The 19,245-nt window shown below is 42.5% G+C and overlaps 1 protein-coding gene across 3 annotated transcripts in view; it reads left to right on the forward strand.

Moving 5' to 3' along the window:
- Window positions 1–19,245, forward strand: part of PSMA4 (proteasome 20S subunit alpha 4) — a 583,478-nt gene that overhangs the window by 34,790 nt on the left and 529,443 nt on the right. For all 3 annotated transcript variants that reach the window (XM_044077245.1, XM_044077246.1, XM_044077248.1), the window contains one exon: window positions 8,085–8,127. In XM_044077245.1, the coding sequence (XP_043933180.1) occupies window positions 8,085–8,127 (43 nt within the window). The remainder of the gene's footprint in view (window positions 1–8,084; window positions 8,128–19,245) is intronic.

A 19,245-nucleotide genomic window follows, 5' to 3' on the forward strand; every position in this document is an offset into this window, starting at 1 on the left:
CCAGCAACTTTTACTAGCATCTGCTTTGAGCTCCAAACTCCTCCCCTTACCCATAATACACCTCCACTCCACAGCCTTCCACCCCCAGATTTCATTTGCCGCGAATAGCTTTGCCTTGTGATCTCTTGAGCTCCAACTTTAAGAGGGTAAATACCTTTTTAGTATCTTTTTTCTCAAAATTTGTTAGGTAGTGTTAGTATAAGTTCCCCTTTCTCCTCCCCTCGCTTGGTGCGTCAAGTTGTAATGTTTTAGGGTAGTCATTTATATTGCTGTGTAGATTTTTGTTTGCCCTCCCCCTCAGTGTTTGCGCATGTGTGTGTGTGTTTGCGCGTGTGTGTCAGTAAGAAAGAAACAATTTTTTTCTAAAGTTCTCTTTCTACTGGCAGTATGGCTGAAAAGCTTATTTTTAAGCATTGCATTGTGTGGCCATAAATTATCCCCTGCGGATGGCCACACTGTGTGTGTGTGTCTTGTGTGTGTCTTGTGTGTGTCTTGTGTGTGTCTTGTGTGTGTCTTGTGTGTGTCTTGTGTGTGTCTTGTGTGTGTCTTGTGTGTGTCTTGTGTGTGTCTTGTGTGTGTCTTGTGTGTGTCTTGTGTGTGTCTTGTGTGTGTCTTGTGTGTGTCTTGTGTGTGTCTTGTGTGTGTCTTGTGTGTGTCTTGTGTGTGTCTTGTGTGTTTGGGCATTGCTCATATGAGTGTGGACTGCAGTATTGTGTGGGCTTCAGCCCCCGCACCATTAAAGATAGGAAGGCCAAGTTGGCCCTCAAAGGCCTTCTTCCCCCTTCAGAATCTGTTTTCTCTTCTCTGGCTTCAGTCACAGTGGCTGCTGTGGCCGCCTCTCCTTCCTCTCTTCCCCTGGCCTCTCCTCCCTCCCAGGCTGGGACTCAACCTCCTGTTCAAAGGCCTGTGGCAGCAGAGCAGAAAAGGGGTAGAGAAAAGGAGAGTGAGTTGAAGGTGAGGGAAAAGTGAAAGAGGTCTCTGGACCTCGCTTCACCTGCAAAAATGCAATGGATCCATGACTCCCCTCGGCTCCGATCTCAGAGGTTTTCCCCAGAGCCGGAGGAGACACGTTCAGCTTTTCAGGCCTCTGTGGCCCGACCCGCCAGGTCGGAGTCTGTGGCCTCGTCGAGGTCCACCAAGTCCTTATTTGACATTGACCTGGATAAAATGATGAGTAGGTTTATCCTTACTCAGATGCAGATGGGGGTCCTGCTAGCAGGGGGGAGCTCGCTTCCTTTTTTCCAGCCTATATCTCCTTCTCCGATCCGACCTTCGAGTCTGCCGTATTCTGATTCGAGGTTGGCTTTGGTCAGGGGGTCGGCGCTGATGGTACCTGATTCCTCGATGCCAACAGCTGCCTGGAGCATATTGAATCCAACCGATCTGAGCCCCTCCCGTAGCCGGAGCTTGGGTGTCAGATCCGAGGGAGTGGAACCTTTTTCTTTGGCTCCGACGTTATCGGGCCAGGTTCCCTCACTTGGAGCTCTGTCCACCTCGGGCCCGGCTCCAATTCTCTCGTCGGACCCAGGGAGACCCGCCTCCTTATTGGTTTCTCAGGAGGTTAGCTCTACTTTGGCGTTCATAGTAGAAAGGGTTCTCTCTGTTGGATCGAGACCCCTGACTGCCCCCTCGGACTCCACCCAGACCCCCTCTGCTCTGTCTACGGTCCCCTTCCTTTTACCAGAGGGACAGCCCATGCTCGGTGAGCCCCAGACTGTTCCCCCTGAGGAACAAGTAGCTTGCGAGCTACCTCCGGAGAGCCCTACCAGAGAGGTACCTCTCAAGTATATGTGCAAGAGGAGGCACTTGAACTCCCCTGAGTCCCTCACCGAGGACACAGACTTGGATGATGGAGAAGGTTTCCCTAGGTCACCTCCCTTGGATGTCTCCTTTGGAGACATCACAGAAATCCTGCGCCAACAGGGAGGTTGGTCTGCCCCCAAACCTTGTTCTGAAAAGTCTGTGTTCTGTAGGCTTTCAGCACGGGCCCATCTGCTTCCTGGGTTTCCCCCCCCCCACGGATCCTTTGGTGGATCTGGTCACCTCGCGGACATGGAAGGAACCGGACACCATGGAACTTATCCCAGAAAGACCGGATAATATTTTAAGCTCCCCTATAGACCAGCATGGAACAAGGGCTCCGCCATAGACGCTATGGTGGTAGCAGCAGCCACTAAGAAGGAACTTGCTCAGGAGAGTTCCTAGGTCCATCCTGCTCACAGAGTCACGGATAATGGACCACCTATGGAAGCGGGTTTACCCTTCAGCTACCTTTTCGATTAGGCCGCTGAACTACCTGGCCCATGTCACCAGATCTGGTAAAGGAGCTGGAGGAGTCACCACCCCCCCCCTCCCAAGTACATGTCGCAGGCTTCGTTCTCCGTGAGGATGGCCACTTTAAAAGCAGTGTCTAACAGATTCATGTGACTCCTTTCACATACTACGGCAGGAGCAGCTAGTGCGGCTGGGTCTGGTGTGTCCATGAGGCGCAATTCCTGGCTCAGGTTATGTAAATTTTCGGAACCCTTCAAGGCGTCCTTTGCCAATGCCCCTTATGACGGCCGTACACTCTTTGGTAAGACCGTCAAAGAGACATTAGTCCAGAGTGAGAAGGATGGGAAGACATGGTCTTCTCGAACCCTCAAAGTACCTTTTCCTGGAACCAGAGAGGGCAAAAGAAGATGTGGTTCTGAAAGTCGCAGTATTCCCAGGGCACACAGGGCTGTTCTTACCCCAGAGGTAGAGGGGGACAGAATGGACACTGGCCCATAGGCAAAGGAAGTCCGAGGAATTTTGGGTCTCGAGAACCTTTCTCTGTCCGACCCGGGCAGCAGCCCTGAGAGGTTGCCCGACTGCTCTACTCTGGAGGCAGTCGGGGGACGATTGTCCTTGTGCCTAGTGGCATGGGAGTCCATAACAATGAACAGTTGGGTGCTTCATATCATATCCAGAGGATACTCTATTCCCTTTGTGGGTTCCCCCTAGTCTCCTAAACACCTCTGACGTACCACCCACCAAAAGGAGGCAGCAGCACAGGAAATGTCCAAACTGCTAGAAAAAAGATGCAGGAAGCCAATCTGGTGGTCCCCTACCATAAACGAACTCTACAACAGAAGAAAGAAACTGTTGCAAAAAAGAGTAAAATCCCATGATTGGAGGAACTCCGTAGTCAGCCTCAGTAAGAAGCTGAGATCCCTCATAAAATTCTCCAAAGCTAGTTGCGAAACAAAAATCACCACTGATTCTAAAGACAACCACAAAGCATTCTATAGCTATGTCAAGGATCTCAATGGCAACACTCAGATCTGCTCTGAGTTACAGCACAATGGCACTAAATATACAGAACCAACTGATATTGCTAACATCCTGGCAGATAGGTTCAGTGCTAACTTTACCCCTCTCTCAACCCCTGAAGGGACCATCTCTATACCGGAAGAATGCAAAGTTCCTGTAATCACAGCTGCACAGGTAATAAAAAAAAAAAAAAAAAAAAAAAAAACTCTTCAAAGCCAAGAGCACAGCATCCATGGGACCTGACAACATCCTAGGCTGTGTTCAACATGAACTACAGAACAAACCGGCACCCCACCTAAGTACCATGTTCAATCATAGCCTCACCTCAGACTTTGTGCCCCCTGAATGGCGCACAGCATTGGTTATCCCACTCCACAAAGAGCCACCACGGGCCCCGGGAACTACTGCCCCCATTAGCCTGATGAGCCTGGTCTGCAAGGCTATGGAACGTATCATCATGGAACTTATAAGCAATGACATTGGTAATCTCCAAACTTTGTACAGTACCCAGTTCGGGTTTGTAAAAGGCAGATCATGTCTCCTAAACCTGATAGATTGCTTTGAAGTGGTCAACAAAGCCGTAGATGAGGGTAAGGTGGTTCACACAGCCTATCTAGATCTCGTCAAGGCTTTCGACACCATCCCCCACTCTGGAATTATAGATAAACTCAATAAATTAGGTATAAATCCCTATGTAACAAGATGGGTTGCCAACTGGCGCACTGACAGAACCCACACTGTGAAAGTAGCAGACTGTAACTCCCAACTTCAGACCAGTGACAAGTGGAGTAACACAGGGTTCAGTCCTAGGTCCTCTCCTGTTTGGTATGTACTTCTCTGAAGTACAGGCTAACACACAAGGTCTTTGGCTAACAAAGTTCGCAGATGACTGCAAACTAGGAGCCATAATCGAAACTCCTAACAATGTGGACATCCTATAAAAGGGCCTCACTGAGACAGATGCCTGGTGTCAAAGCCCCTCATGTTCAATGCCAAAAAGTGCATAGTCATCCCTTTTGGTAAAAACTCATGTATCCATGAACTACCACATAGGCGGTAGTCTACTTAGCACTGAAACTGTGATGAGACCTTGAGACACAGGTGGACAGTAGTCTCTCCTTTGATAATCACATCGCCACAGTAGTCAGGAAATTATTTTACGTGGCACACCTCATCACAAAAGGTTTCTCATCCAGGAAAAAAGGTCATTGTTCCCCTCTACTCCTCACTCATTAGACCCATTATATAGAATACAACGCCCCTTTTGGTGTGTACCTCACAAGACATCTACAACAACTGGAAAGGCCACAGAAATACCTCACAAAGAGGATTACCGGCCTCAAAAAGATGCCCTACGCAGACTGTCTCAAAAAACTCCAGCTTTACTCTGTTGCATATCGCCTGCTTGGAGGCGATCTCTGCCTAACATACAAAGCTATGTCAAGCCCAGAGCTGTTGGACATGCTAAGAAATCCCAGTCCCTCCAAGCTACACGCTCTAGGGAACTAAACATTGTCACCACAATAAACAGAACATGCTGGAGGGAAAGACTCCTGTCCCACAGACTTCCCATACTTTGTAACAAACTACCTATCTATATCAAACAAAGCTCCTCATTAGCACTCTTCAAGAAAAATCTTGATTTGGATGGGAAGTGGGAAATTCACCCCGGGAATCACTTCTGTGGCTCTGCTTGACAGGGGCACAGGAAAATAATTTTCTTTGGTGGCAAAAGCCAGGGTACCATTTGGCTAGGCTTATATAGGCCCTACGGCCAATAGCCTAGTACCTACTTATGAACCTGTAAACCTTCGGGGGTGCCTCATCTGAATCTGGACAACCTGAAGCTCACAGCTTGGCTGCTCCAGTTCCAGTGATTGCTAGGACTCCTGGACTATCCTCCTCAGTTACATCTATTTTTTGGTGGCTGCTCATAAATTTTCGACCAGAAAGATTTATTGCAGCAAGTGGAAACGTTTTTCCTTTTGGGCCTCTCAAAGGAGTTTAGACCCTTTTACGGCTCCTATTTCCACCATTCTTGATTTTCTAGCTGATATTTTTCAACGCAGAGCTAGTTCTTCTATTGTTAAGGTTCAGCTGGTTGCCATCTCTCATTTTCATGTGGGCGAGAATTCTGTCTCTCTCTAGCCTCTTCCAGACTGTGTAAAGCCTTTATTAAAGGGACCTTTTTGTTACCCCCCCCCCCCTCCCCAGTCAAAGATCTTGTTCCCCCATGGGACCTTACTATGGTTCTTCAAGCTTTGGTCACTCTGCCTTTCGTGCCTACCACAACTGCAGATCTGAAATTTTTATCTTGGAAAACCGCTTTTCTGGTGGCTATTACCTCTGCCAAAAGGGTTTCAGAATTACAGACCTTGTCCATCAAAGTTCCTTATATGATTTTTGACAAAGATAGGGTTTCCCTTCGGACCAATCCATCCTTTCTTCCCAAGGTGGCATCACTAGTCAATGTCAATCAGACCATCAATTTGCCTGTGTTTTTTTCTTAATTTCAGTAACAAGATGGAATACAAACTTCACATGCTGGATGTTCATAGACTGTTATGATTCTTTTTACATAGGACAAAAAATTTCTGTAAATCTGATCAATTGTTAGGTTCCCCAAAAAGGGTTTATAGAAGGATACAATCTCCGAGGTCACTATAGCTAGATTTCTTCATGCATCCTGCAGGTCTATAAAGACAGAGGCATGTCTCCTCCAGGTCAGGTGAAAGCTCATTCCACTAGGTCCATGATTACATCTGCGGCCTTTTGGTCTAGAGCATCTTTGGATGATATTTATTCTGCAGCTACTTGGTCTTCATCTCATACATTTATTTCTCATTACAAATTGGATTTGACTTCCAGAAGGAGAGCATCCTTTGGTTCCACGGTGCTCCAGAATATCCTTCCATGAGGGCCTCCGAAGAGTTTAGTAGATGGGGACTCTGTTCCACAGCCACAGGTTGATGACCAAATGAAGTAAACTACTTCAGATAAAGAAGCTATGTACTCACCATAACGTTCCATCTGAGTAGTTGTACTTCATTTGTCTTCAACCTTCCCTCCCTCCTCCCCCGGACCTTGGCATATGATCAGCCTACGGGCTGCAGTATAGGTCACAAGTGAATTTTTCAGGTCTGGTTATCCGTATAAGGTTCAGCAAACTCGATCTGGGGATGGAAGGCAGTGGATGTTTGTTATGGGTAAGGGGAGGAGTTTGGAGCTTGGAGCAGATGCTAGTAAAATTTGCCAGCTTGGATTCTTTTTTTAAAGTATACAAAAGTGCCATCCAGGAAGTCCCATTGGACCAGAAAGGATGTGAGTATTTTTTGTGTTCCTCTTAATCCAAAAAGGACACAAGACCTCAGGCCAATTTTGGTTTTAAGTGGATTAAATACATTTGCCCTAAAGAAACCTTTTGCATGGTCTTGATGCATTTCATCCTTTCTTGTCTAACAGAAGGGTACTGGATGTGCTGTTTGGACCTCCAAGGCACCTGCCTTCATATCATAATCACAGAGGAAACCTGGAGCAGTCTGTGCTTTAGAGACCATCACTTTCACTTCTGAAGTGTATTGTTTATTCTCACCTCAATGTTCAGGGTTCACCAGATGTACGTTGCTGAATAGTGTGTGCCTGAGATGGCAGGATGCCAAAGTCTTGCCATATCTAGATCACTGGCTCCTGTCTGCATTGTCTGTTCAGCACCTAGAAACAGCATTTGAGAATCTGATCGCGTTATGCCATTCCCTGGGAATAACTATGAACCTGGTCAAGTCATAGCTGCACAGCGGCTTGTTCATAGGCTGCAACTTGGACATAAAATCATGCAAGACGAGACTCTCCATAGACGGAATCCAGTTTTACCAAGACAGGGACCTGTCTCTTCTACATCTACCACAGCTGTAGCACGTCTTTGGCTCTAGGTGCAGTGTTTTTACATGTCATGTCAGATACTGCATGGGAGTTCATCATTTAAGAAGTATGGACTGAATCGAGTTCTTGTGTACAGATGCCCAACTTATGTTTTGTTTTCTTTGAAAAACTTGCACCATAAAAGTGTGTAATGGCTTTCTGAACATATTAAATGTTGCTAACTTAAATATAGTAAGCCATTACCTGAGGTTACTGTGGTTCATTCATGTGTTTGTATGTGTGCTTGTATATATGTGTGTATGCATGTATACATGCGTGCAATTCATATGTACATATGTGTTACAGTGAAAATGACTAATAGATAAATTCCAAAAAGGTTTTTATAGGTCACAGCATCTCTTTGATTAATTGGCCCATTAAAGGGTAACATTTAATTGTTCATGTTCTGTTGATGTTTCTTTTGATGCATTTTATTATTGCTTTCAGTGGTAGCGCTGGTTTGTCCTGAGCCATTCTTTACACCACTGACATTTAGAAGCCAGTAATTTCTCAGTACTTGAGAATAAAACCTTTGATTTTTAATCCTCTGGTAGTGCATTAGATTATTGTTATTTGTTTCCTTTTATGAGCTTTACTGTGCATAGCTGAAGTGCCACCATTTTTGGCTAATGCTATGGTGTTGCTAATGTATTTGATCACACTACTTTAACTTTTAATTTCAGATCAAGTAGTACCGGCATTTAACCGTAACACTTGGGGAAATGTCAGGATTGCATTGTATAAGGCAAAGTAGTCAACTGATGTCACGAGTCCAAATAATTTGTTTAGCTGAACTGTGGATTGTTTTTATTTTAAGGACATTGATAACTGAAAACCTAAATAATTTTTGTTTCCCTTTGTCTTTTGTTTAGTCACGGAGATATGATTCTAGAACCACCATCTTTTCTCCTGAAGGTAACCATTTTCTTCCTTCATTGTATAGAGAGCAAGTCTATATAATGTAGAATTTATTAAAAACACAGGTTAACAATTGCAGATGTTAACCCGCAGCTCAGCCACCAGCAAATATTCTGCCTTTTTCTGTACTTTATTCTTAAATTTTGTACTAGTAAAAATGTGTTTTTAACTAGCATCCTGTATTTCTAGGCATACACTTGTTTAATTGTTTTATTTATTTTATGTTTGTTGACCAGGATAGTCTGACTGGGCATGAGAACTCTCTTTTTTTAGCAGTGGCCTGGGGAGAAAAGGTCCACATAATAATACTATTACAATAGACATAAATTACAACCTATTCGACTTAGATTGTACATCTTGTATGTTGTCGATAAATGCACATGCATGTGTAGAGAACATTTTGTTGACTTTGGTGATTGAATATGCAATTTATAGGCATGTACAGTCAGTAAACATTAAGTAAAAATACAATAGGTGCCTACATGGGATAAAATACTAAAACGTGTGGTAAATCTGGTATTCATTTGTTTGCTGTATATATGAGTTTCTTTCCAGTTACGTTAAGTGTGTAGTGGGTCTAGGTAGCTTGTGATTATAGTTGTAAAAATCTGACTTCAGCATAAATTGGGAAAGGCATTGGCAATTCCCTGTTTTTTAGATCTTATTGGAGATGTAGTTTGAAAATTTGTGGTTCTTAAATTGGATGAGGAGAGGGTGTATTTTGGTTCCAGAGTTTGGATATATAGCTTGTGGGAGTATCTTGGTTCCAGAGTTTGGAGACCAAGCTTGAGTAGAGTGCTTCTCCTGCTGTGTTTTGAGATATGCTTAAGGTGAGCAGAGATTTATCTAGAGATCTTAAATATTTGCTTGGGTTATAGAACTGGATTAGAGATTTGAGGGCTGGGCATTTTTTTGAGTCCTGTATTGGGTTATATATGATTAAGTGTTGGAATTGGTAAAGGACGTTGGGTAGTTTGATCCAGTTTAGTGTTTTGAGAGCTTGAAAATTGTGGGTTCTTTTGGATGCATTTACAGCAAATTTCACAATTTTTTTGTAGCACTACACCAGTTTTGTTTTCTGAAATACCAGAAGGTTTCTGAGAATCTGAGAGGCATATAGTAATGTAGGCATTAGAGAAGTTCTTGGAACTGTTTCCCTGTCTTGTTTGTGAGGTATGGTTTTCCTTGTACAGTAGGCCTAGCTTTTGGTGTGTCTTTTTGACTATTGTTTGTAGGGGCCAAATGTCATATTATTTTGTATAGTAACATCCTGACTTAGTATGAAGGACAAGTTTGATTTTTTTTTGGTGTTAGATGAAGTAATGTTAAAATTAACTTTGCTTTGAGAGTTTGACTTTGACTTTGGAGGGAAAATGAGAAGCTTATTGAATTTAGGACTCAGTAGGAGATTGTCTAAGCCAGTTTCGATAGAGATGAGGGCTTCTTGGGTCAGTTTTTATAAATGGTTCAGTGTAGGAGCAGGGCAGATTATAGTCAGATTGTCTGCATATTGTATTAGGATAGCATATTTGGCTGCAGAATGAAGATAGTTTATAAATGCATTAAATAGTGATCCAAGTGTGGATCCTTGTGGTATGTCCAGTTTGACAGGAAGGAGGAATACTCAGAATACCACTTGACACTTGGTATCTGCCTGATAAGTAGCTTCTAAACCAAGAGAGAAAGAGACCAAAAGAGGAATGTGTTTGCATTAATAGATGATGCGAGACTGTATCAAGAGCTCTGGGTTTCAGTTTATATTGATAAGTTTGTAATTGGCTGCTGTAGTGTTGTGGTTGGGTTGAAAACCATGTTGTGTAGGAGAAAGAAGATTGTTGATAGTGAGATAGTTCAGTGGGTGGATTTCTAAGTTTTTCAAGAACTTTGGGTAAGGGAGATGGTATTACATTAGTACAAAAGTTGGCATAATCATTGGAAGGACTGCCTTTGTAGAGCAGCACTATACAGACATTTTTCATATGGTGGGAACATAACATTCACTGATTGATCTGTTGATTAAAAGATTTAAGGGTTAGGCAGTAACATCTGCAGCTATCTTAGATATCCTGATTGTAGGGTGCCTGGGGCCAGAGATGTAGTCTTAACTTGAGGAGTAGGTTTTATACCAGTGGGGCGGAGGCTAGTCTTGGGGGAGAAGTGTTTTGAGTGAGAATTGGATTTTAGCAAAGGCATGGGGTTACGTATAATACTTTTTTGTATGGAGGTGATGATTAAGTGGTTGCTGAAATTCTCTGCTGTTTTTAGATTAGGGATCAGTAGAGAGATGGATTTGAAAATGAGTCGTGGCCTGGGTTTAGGAATCTTCAGATAGATGGCCAAAAGAGTTTGATTATTTTGATGGGTTTATTTCAAGGTACAATAGTGATTCCTGTAGTCTTATCTTGTGTTATGCTTCATTATACTCCTAAGGTCCCTGAAATTTTTAGTCTGCAATACTTTCCAGGCTTTATTCCTTTGTTTCTTTAATTTTCTAGTTTTATGGATAACCCAGAAGTAGGGCTCAGTTTGACTATTTATTTAGTATGCTGAGGAATGTTGTTTTGAACTGCAACACTGTTTCATCAAGTGGCATTGTTTTTCTAGGACTGACCAGTTGTATGATTTGAGAGTAAAAGTAAATTTATCTGTGCAAAACTTACTTAGGATTCTCACAACTTTATACTGGTAGTATTTGAGAGTAAGTGATATGAGGGAGGGGGGGGGGCTTTCTGCCATTCATTGCAGGAGTCAAGATCCTTTAACCATCAACAGTGATACTGCCATGTCTTTTTACAGTCATTTATGGTTATTTAGGAAGAAGGTTTCACTCTTCAAAAAATATGGGCATGCGGTCATTGTACAGCATTTAAAGTTTTATTTGCCAGGTTATATTTCAAAAGTAATTTTACTTTGTTTCTGTTTTAATTTTATATTAATATATATTTTTTGTGTGTGTGTTTTATATATAAATAAACATTTGTCTGTGTATGTGTAAAAATAGATGCATGTATGTGCACGTTCATCACTTGTGGTTGGATAGGTATGACGGTGTTCATTCCTGTAATTTATTATATGTTTTCTGTTACAGTAGAACATGTTCTTCCCAAGTTTAAGGGCATCACTTGTTTTAGAGCTCTTGATTTCATATTCTGATTATTCATTCCACAAACCAGTGCATTCTCCTATTTGTGTTAGACCTTCCACTAATAATATTACAGTCAGTTCCATTCAAATGTTCACTTTTTTTTTTGCTAGTCTTAAGTAATTGAGGAGGTATTCTTCTCTAAAGACTCTTATTTTAGGATCGGAGCTCTGCAAATAATTTTACATTACATGGAAAATAGCCCAAACTTCTTTACTCTGGTATTGTAACTTTCAGACTAAAACGCCTGTAAAACTATATACATCTGCATTGAATTTGCTCAGTCTTTTTATTAACTCATTCAGTCATGAATAGCCGGAGGCTAATTTACTTTCTGGAGTCTTTTAAACCAGGAAATAACTTGTTTTCTGGGAGTTTTTTAAGCTAAATTTGTCTATTGTGAATGTACCTTATATGATTTGCAGTACAAAAAAAGTAAAATATAAAATGTGTTTGATATATAATGGGTTGTACATTAGTATTAGTATCAAAAATATATGTGGTGACACTTGAGTTTATATTGCAAATTTGTGAATGCAAAATTGTGTTTTATTTGCCAGACTTGGTAGTAATGTGGTCAAACAGAGTTGTGTTTCTAGAATTGTGTAGGATAAACCCAAGGTATCTGTTCTAGAGGTTTCCATTGATGTATGCCAACACTTTGATATTGTACTGCTGTTTCTTAATATTGCACAATAAATCAGTAAATGCAAATTATATGTTCACAATAGTTAAAAACATCAATATTGATCAACAAAAAACTGTGCATTTTAAATGGGAGCTGTGGGTGGCAAAATTGTGTACCTTATTAGTGTGTGTGTAAGATGCTGCATTTGTTTTCTGTAGGTCACTTAGCCTTTTTATGTACACCTTTATTGAATTATTTCAAACATAGATAAGCATACATTTATATAAAAGAAAACAAACAATATTAACCTGTTCCTAGTTACAAACATAATACATCAGTTATGTTTTTGTATAACTATCATTGACCCAGCATTACATAAATTACTCAATTCCTGCCTTCCATTAAATCTCCCTACTCTTCCAAAACGTTATTTTGCATGTATTGTTCCCACAATTTCCATTTATTTTTTTCTGTGTAATTTGCTCCTACCCTTTGCTAAAGATCCCTCTTCCAGTTATTTTAGGTCTGTTAACAATATTCAGTACTTCAAATACAGTTGGTTTAGACTTGGGTTTTCATTTCCTAGTAATTACTTTTTTGGAAGCCACTGAAATTAAACTTAGCAAGCAAGGCCTTATGTCTAGGCAGTTCTGATATTGCATCTCGTATTAAAAAAAATGTGTTTTTAGTTATTCCTATTTTCTCACGCAGTATTTCTGACAAGAGTACTCTGTAGGGAATTTTTGAAGTCTGCCAACAAATTACACTCCCAAAGCATATCTTCTCAGTTAAGTAGGGTTTCTGTCTTTGCACACAGTGCAGACTGGAGAAGTTGTTGACCGCAACTGAGCTACAAAATATAAGTATCTTGATTTTTTTTTGATTATTTTTACAGATTACTGTTTTTACAATTTTATATATATAAAGCACTTTGTCTATTCAGTATCTTCACAAATCCTTATCTGTTTAAAAACTTTCATTTTTGTCTCTAGTGCTTGCTGTCTGTAGGCTATTTTGTGCCCCCCCCCCTCCCTGTTGGTGTCTTGCTCTTATACTTGGTGGCTTTGCAGTTGCCCGCCCCTACTGTGACACACCTCCCAGTCTGGTGTCATTAGCTCATTCTGCTTAATACAGAGAGAACATTTGATAAGGCCTTCTGTTCCTCCTTTTTCCCTTTCAAAAAGTAAAACAAAACTTTTTTTTTTTCTCTCTTTTGCCTGAACCTTCTTGTGTTCTGACTGTCCTTCTCAAACATTTTGGAAATATACAGTATATTTCAGAGCATTTGTTATAACTGTATTTGCTATAACTGATTTAAGTATTTTTTCTGGCTATTTGATTATTTACTGCTTAGCGACTACATTTTAGCCTGTTTATACAGCTCTGCATTCTATTTAAACTGTTTTTGTGTTGATTAACTGTTTTGCACTTTTAAAAAGTTATTTGTTGCTTAATTTTACCTGTAGGCTAACACACTCAAGTGCGCTAGCCGCTTAAAAGCATTTATAGCATTTACTGTCTGTTTTTCCTCTGTTTTCTGCAAAAAAGAAAAAAAAAAATCTTGTTTTCCCGCCTTACTGAACTAGAATAGTCCAGTCTTCAGAGTTTGCTGATCTCTGGGCTTTGTCTTGGTTCCTGTGCTATTCCGTATCCTTATTTGGATAAAAGGAAGCGTCTTTGTTCACCAGTGGGAGTGGGGAGCACTGGGCGGCCTATTTGTCCCTAGAGCAGTGGTTCCAGCCAGAAACTTGTAGTGTATTGGCCATTTTGGGTAAATTCCTAGCTCTTTTCAACCCCCTGCTATAAAGCCAGCTTTAGCGCACTTTTGTGTGATTTAGCGCGGAGTTGCCCATAGAGCACCATCGGGCAGCGCTGGTTAAACAAGGTTAAACTATTTCTGGCTCCGTAAAGTCTGCTGTTCAATTTTTCCCTTAGAACTTCTCTACTTGCAATCTAAACAGTCTATTCTCTATCTCAAACGCTCAGCACTGGCTCCTAAAGCATTTTTATATAGGTAAAGTACTTATATACTAAACAAAGTACTACATTAGCCTAGAATCCCCTTGAGTACCCATTTCCCTATAGGTCCCTTCTGACTCGATTACACAGCAAACTTTTTCACTTTTTCTAGCATGTCGAAGGGTCAGTTGCTAGCGTCCTCTCCTGTTCAGCTGGTTTATCTGGGCATCTTGAGGCAATGTTACAATTGCCTCATGTACACAGACAACCCACTCCTTCTCCCACAAAACACAAATACATGTGAGAGATGCAACTATATAGCCAGACTGGAGGCTGAGCTCTCTCAACTCAGGACTGGCAAGACCAGACAGGAGGAGAAGGAAACCACGCACACCACAAACCCAGTTTCACATAGAACTATCACAACTGCAAAACAAACACACAAAGACATACTCGAAGGCACTGATCAAAAATCTACCAAAACTACAGAGGCCTCCAAAGCAGACACCCAAGCAACTGCCACCTCAAGACATAAGACATGCAACACACAGTTCTCAAAGTCAGTGTGCTAAACAGTCACAGCCCTTAAGGCCAAACACAATGCCAGACACACTTGTTATAGGTGACTCCATAGTCAGACACACTGACGTCCCACTCACCAGACTGAACAAGGAAAAGATCACAGTAAGCTGCCTGTCGGGCGCTAGAATCCGCCACATAACACAAGCACTCGGGTCACTCCACAGCAAGTACAAGTATGACTCGGTCATTGTCCATGCCGGTGTGAACGACCTGAGACGTACCTCCCTGGACTACATGAAAAGAGACATAGAGGAGCTCTCAGATTATGTAGCCCAGGCCGGTATGACCCTGACCCTGAGCAGTATCCTACCCTCACCAAGAATGATGCCACAATACAGAGACAAAATGATCAGCTTTAATAATTGGCTTAATTACTGGTGTCATTCTAAGGGGATCCAATGTCTGTCTACCTGGGATGACATGCTTGACAAGCCACGCTGCTTTGCAAGGGACGGCTTGCACCTGTCACCCTTGGGCTTCCGGATATTGGCAAAGGCTCTTGCCACCCCCATAGTGCCTTTTTTAGGCAAGGCTCAAATGATAAACCTACCGCCCTAGAAAACAAAAAATGGAGAAAAACTAAGGGTAATACTGCTCAATGCCAGAAGTCTAAACCTCAAGATGCACGCCTCAAGCCCTCCTCAGTATGGAGAACATCGATGTCTGTGCTGTGACTGAAACCTGGTTCAAGGCTCCTGAGAGCACCCCAGCACTATCAGGTTATACCTCATATCATGCCCGCCCCAAAATCCGGACCGAACCACAAAAGGAGGGGATGTATCCATATTCATAAAGGATACCCACACCTCCAGGTTAGTGGCAACGCATGAAGCATCGGAGACCATCCAGGTGCAATTAACCATAGGTAAAACTGCCCTACAGTTTGTAGCATGCTACAGACCACCTTCTCAAACTCAGGAAACCCACACAGCCTTCCTGAAGACACTGGAGAGTATGAATGTCTCTCCAAACACCATCATATTGGGTGACTTCAACTACCCAAACATAGACTGGGAACATTACTCAAGCCCCAACACCCTAGCCCAAAGGTTCCTGGAGTTCATAAACTCAAATGCTATGGAACAACTAGTCACCATTCCCATAAGAGGAGAAAATATACTAGACCTGATCATCACAAACATGGGGACAAAATGCTCCACACCGAAGTATATCCCTCATTGGTGAGATCAGACCATAAATTAATCTCACTGGAGATCCACATCCCGCCCCCACCCCCAGCAAAAAAGACCACAGTGAAGAACTTCTCAAAAGCAAACTTCACACTTCTTAAGACTGGAGTGGTATCCTTCAAGGCCCCGAGCCAGTGGAAACCACAACCCACGCTGCTGAAACCCTTACAAATGCCTTCTACGAGCACCTCCAGGAATGTATGGATCAAGCAATCCCTAATAAAATCAAGACCCTTTCCACCAAAGGCAGGCGCCCGGTCTGGTGGACCCCAGCCATAAACAAACTCTACAACAAGAGGAGAAAGCTACTACATGACAGAGCAAAATCCCTAAAAGGGAAGGCATCTCTGATCAATACTAGCAAAAAACTACGATCACTCATAAAATCATCCAAGGCCAACTTTGAGAGAAAAATCGCTAATGACACAAAAGACAATCATAAGGCCTTCTTTAGCTATGTTAGAAACCTGGGTGGAAACTCCCAGATATGCTCAGAATTAGTCCAAAATGATAAAAAATCACTGAACCCACAGACATTGCCAACATACTGGCAGACAGGTTCAGTGCAAATTTCTCCCCTCCCTCCCCCCCAAAAGGAGAAATATCTATCCCACCAGAGTCTAGCCTCCCAAATATCTCAGATGCCCAGGTGAGAGCTGCTCTCTCTAAAGCAAAAAACACAGCATCAATGGGACCGAACGGTGTCCTCGGCTGTGTGCTACATGAACTCTATGAGGAACTAAACCCACACATAAGGCTGCTGTTTAATCTTAGCCTTACTACAGGATATGTACCCAAAGAATGGCGTACGGCAACTGTGGTCCCACTCCACAAAGGCGGTGCTTCTACGGACCCTGGAAATTACCGCCCCATAAGCTTGACGAGCCTGGTCTGCAAAGCTATGGAAAGGATCATAATGGAACTCATAAATAAAGACATTGGGGACCTACAGACACTGGATCCTACCCAATTTGGCTTCGTCAAGGGCAGATCCTGCCTCTTGAACTTGGTCGACTTTTTCTAAACAGTCACTAAGGCCATTGATGAGGGTAAGGCAGTTCACACTGCCTACCTTGACCTAGCAAAAGCGTTCGACACAATACCCCACTCTGGCATCATAGAAAAGCTCACCAGCTTAGATGTAAACCCATATGTCACAAGATGGGTTGCAAACTGGCTCAAGGACAGAACACACAGGGTTAGAGTTGCTGGTGCCATGTCAGACTCTAAGCCGGTCACGAGCGGTGTCCCACACTGCTCAGTCCTGGGCCCCCTCTTGTTCGGCATTTATTTTTCTGAAGTGCAGGCAAACATAGGGGGATTGTGGCTGACAAAATTTGCAGATGACTGCAAACTGGTCACCATAATTGACACTCCATCAGACACAGACATCCTCCAGAGAGGTCTTATAGAAATGGATAACTGGTGCCAGAGCCATGGCCTTAAGCTAAATGCCAAAAAATGTATAGTCATACCCTTTGGGAAAAACAAGGTAACCCCTAATTACCACATAGGTGGTAATCCATTAAACATGGAAGAAGTCATCAGGGACCTGGGGACCCAAGTTGACAGTAACCTCTCTTTTGACACTCACATTGCCAAAGTGTTTAGGAAGACCTTCTACATTGCCCACCTGATCATGAAGGGATTCACATCCAGATCAGGAGAGGTCATTGTACCCCTGTACTCTTCACTTATCAGACCAATGATTGAGTACAGCGCCCCATTCGGAATGTACCTTAACTGACACCTGCAGCAGTTGAAAGACCCCAAAAGTTCCTCACCAAAAGGATAAAGGGGTTCAAACATATGTCATACGATGCCCGACTGAAGAAACTCCAGCTCTATTCAGTCGCATACCGTCTGCTCAGAGGTGATCTGTGCCTGACATACAAGGCCATGTCCAACCCGGAATTAATGGACATGCTCCACCTCAAAAAATCCAAATCCACCAGAGCCACGAGAGCAAGAGACTTAAACCTCAACATGGATATAAATAGGACGTGCTGGAGGGACAGATTCATCACCCAGAGACTCCCTACACTATGGAACAGAATCCCAGTCCATGTGAGGCAGAGCCCCTCACTGACTCTATTCAAGAGAAATCTTGACGAGTGGATGGGAGATCGTAGGTTTACCCCGGGAATCATCTCTGTGTCACTGCTGGACAGAGGCACAGCAAACTAATGGGTATAGTATTCTCATCCTAAGGGGTGGTGAAAGCCACACACACTCTGGCTAGGCTTATAAATGCCCTAGGGCAGATAGCCTAGTATGAACCTATGAACTCTTTCTTTCTTCCCCATCACACTGCCAGCCATTTGCCATCTACCTGAGGAAAAATTATTTGGAGCCTGCTTGGGATATAAAAATACCTATGTAAAAACTTCAAAGTAAAAATCCTAAATTTTCCAGACTTTGTTGCATCCTTGTGAGCCATACATATGTCGTCCCATTGTTTCTGTGTGAATCGCCCATTTAGTCTCTCCTTCCAAACTTTTCTAACTTCCTTTGATTGATTCCTATAGTTATCGTGCAGTATGTTATATGCCATAATAATTATCCCTTTTAACAGCAGCTTCTGTTCTAGATTCATGTAAAATCTCTGCCAGACCAGGAGGTCTTGGCCTCTTCCCATTCAATTACCTTTCTAGTTATTTGCTCCAGTACCATGGTTCCTTGTCATTTTTTTTCCAATACATTCCAGACCCCTTTACCTATTCTCTGTACCCTTAATTGCAGTCATCCATATCAGTAAAATCTTCCGCATTCTAGCGGTGGCTTAGTTCTTAAAATACTTTTTGCTACTTAATGTGTATAATGTTCTGTGTCTCTATTACTCTCCTTAAGGATCTTCATTCAAATTCCCACTCTCTCTCTCCTTTTTCTTGAATTCCCATGTGCTTTATCATCATCCCTTTTCACTCTTGAATTATAGCTTTCTGCTTGTGTTAGGTATATTAGTCTTTACTGTGCAGCTGTAAATTGTCACTTCAAATCATATAATCCTGAATGACCTGTTCTGTCAGAAGGATCAGCTTCTCACTTCACCCTTGTTCTCTTCCCCTCCCAGATAAATTCCTTCAACTTTTTATTGTCCGCAGCTACTCCTGGTTAATAAAAATATGCCTGACCTGTATATAAAGCTAAAGGGACTAAAACATTTTACTGCTTGCATTTTTCTGCCCATATCCATAAACAAGGGCTTCCAGTTTCTCAGTTTTTGTATGATTATTTTTGTTTAGTCTCTTCTCATATATTCTACTCTGCCATAACAGATTCCTTTTTAATGCATACTTCTAAGTACTTTATCGTGTCCCCATAAATGTGGATATAGCTAGGCCAATTCATGTGTGTGTACACTATTTTATCTCCATTAACATTATATCCAGAAAGGGTGGCCGTGGAGGTGCAGCGATTAGCATTGCCGCCTCACAGCAAGAGGTTCTCCGGTTCAGTTCTCAGCTGTGGTGCCTTCTTTGCAGAGTCTACATGTCCTCCCTGTGGTCACGTGGGTTTCCTCCCACATCCCAAAGACATGCAGTAGGTGGATTGGCCCTAGGTGTGTGTGTGTGCCTTCTGTGGAAGGTTGGGCACCGGGCTGGCAACTCGAC

Source organism: Protopterus annectens, chromosome 7.part0, assembly GCF_019279795.1.
Source record: "Protopterus annectens isolate FY-2018-M chromosome 7.part0, PAN1.0, whole genome shotgun sequence".
Classification (NCBI taxonomy): domain Eukaryota; kingdom Metazoa; phylum Chordata; order Ceratodontiformes; family Protopteridae; genus Protopterus; species Protopterus annectens.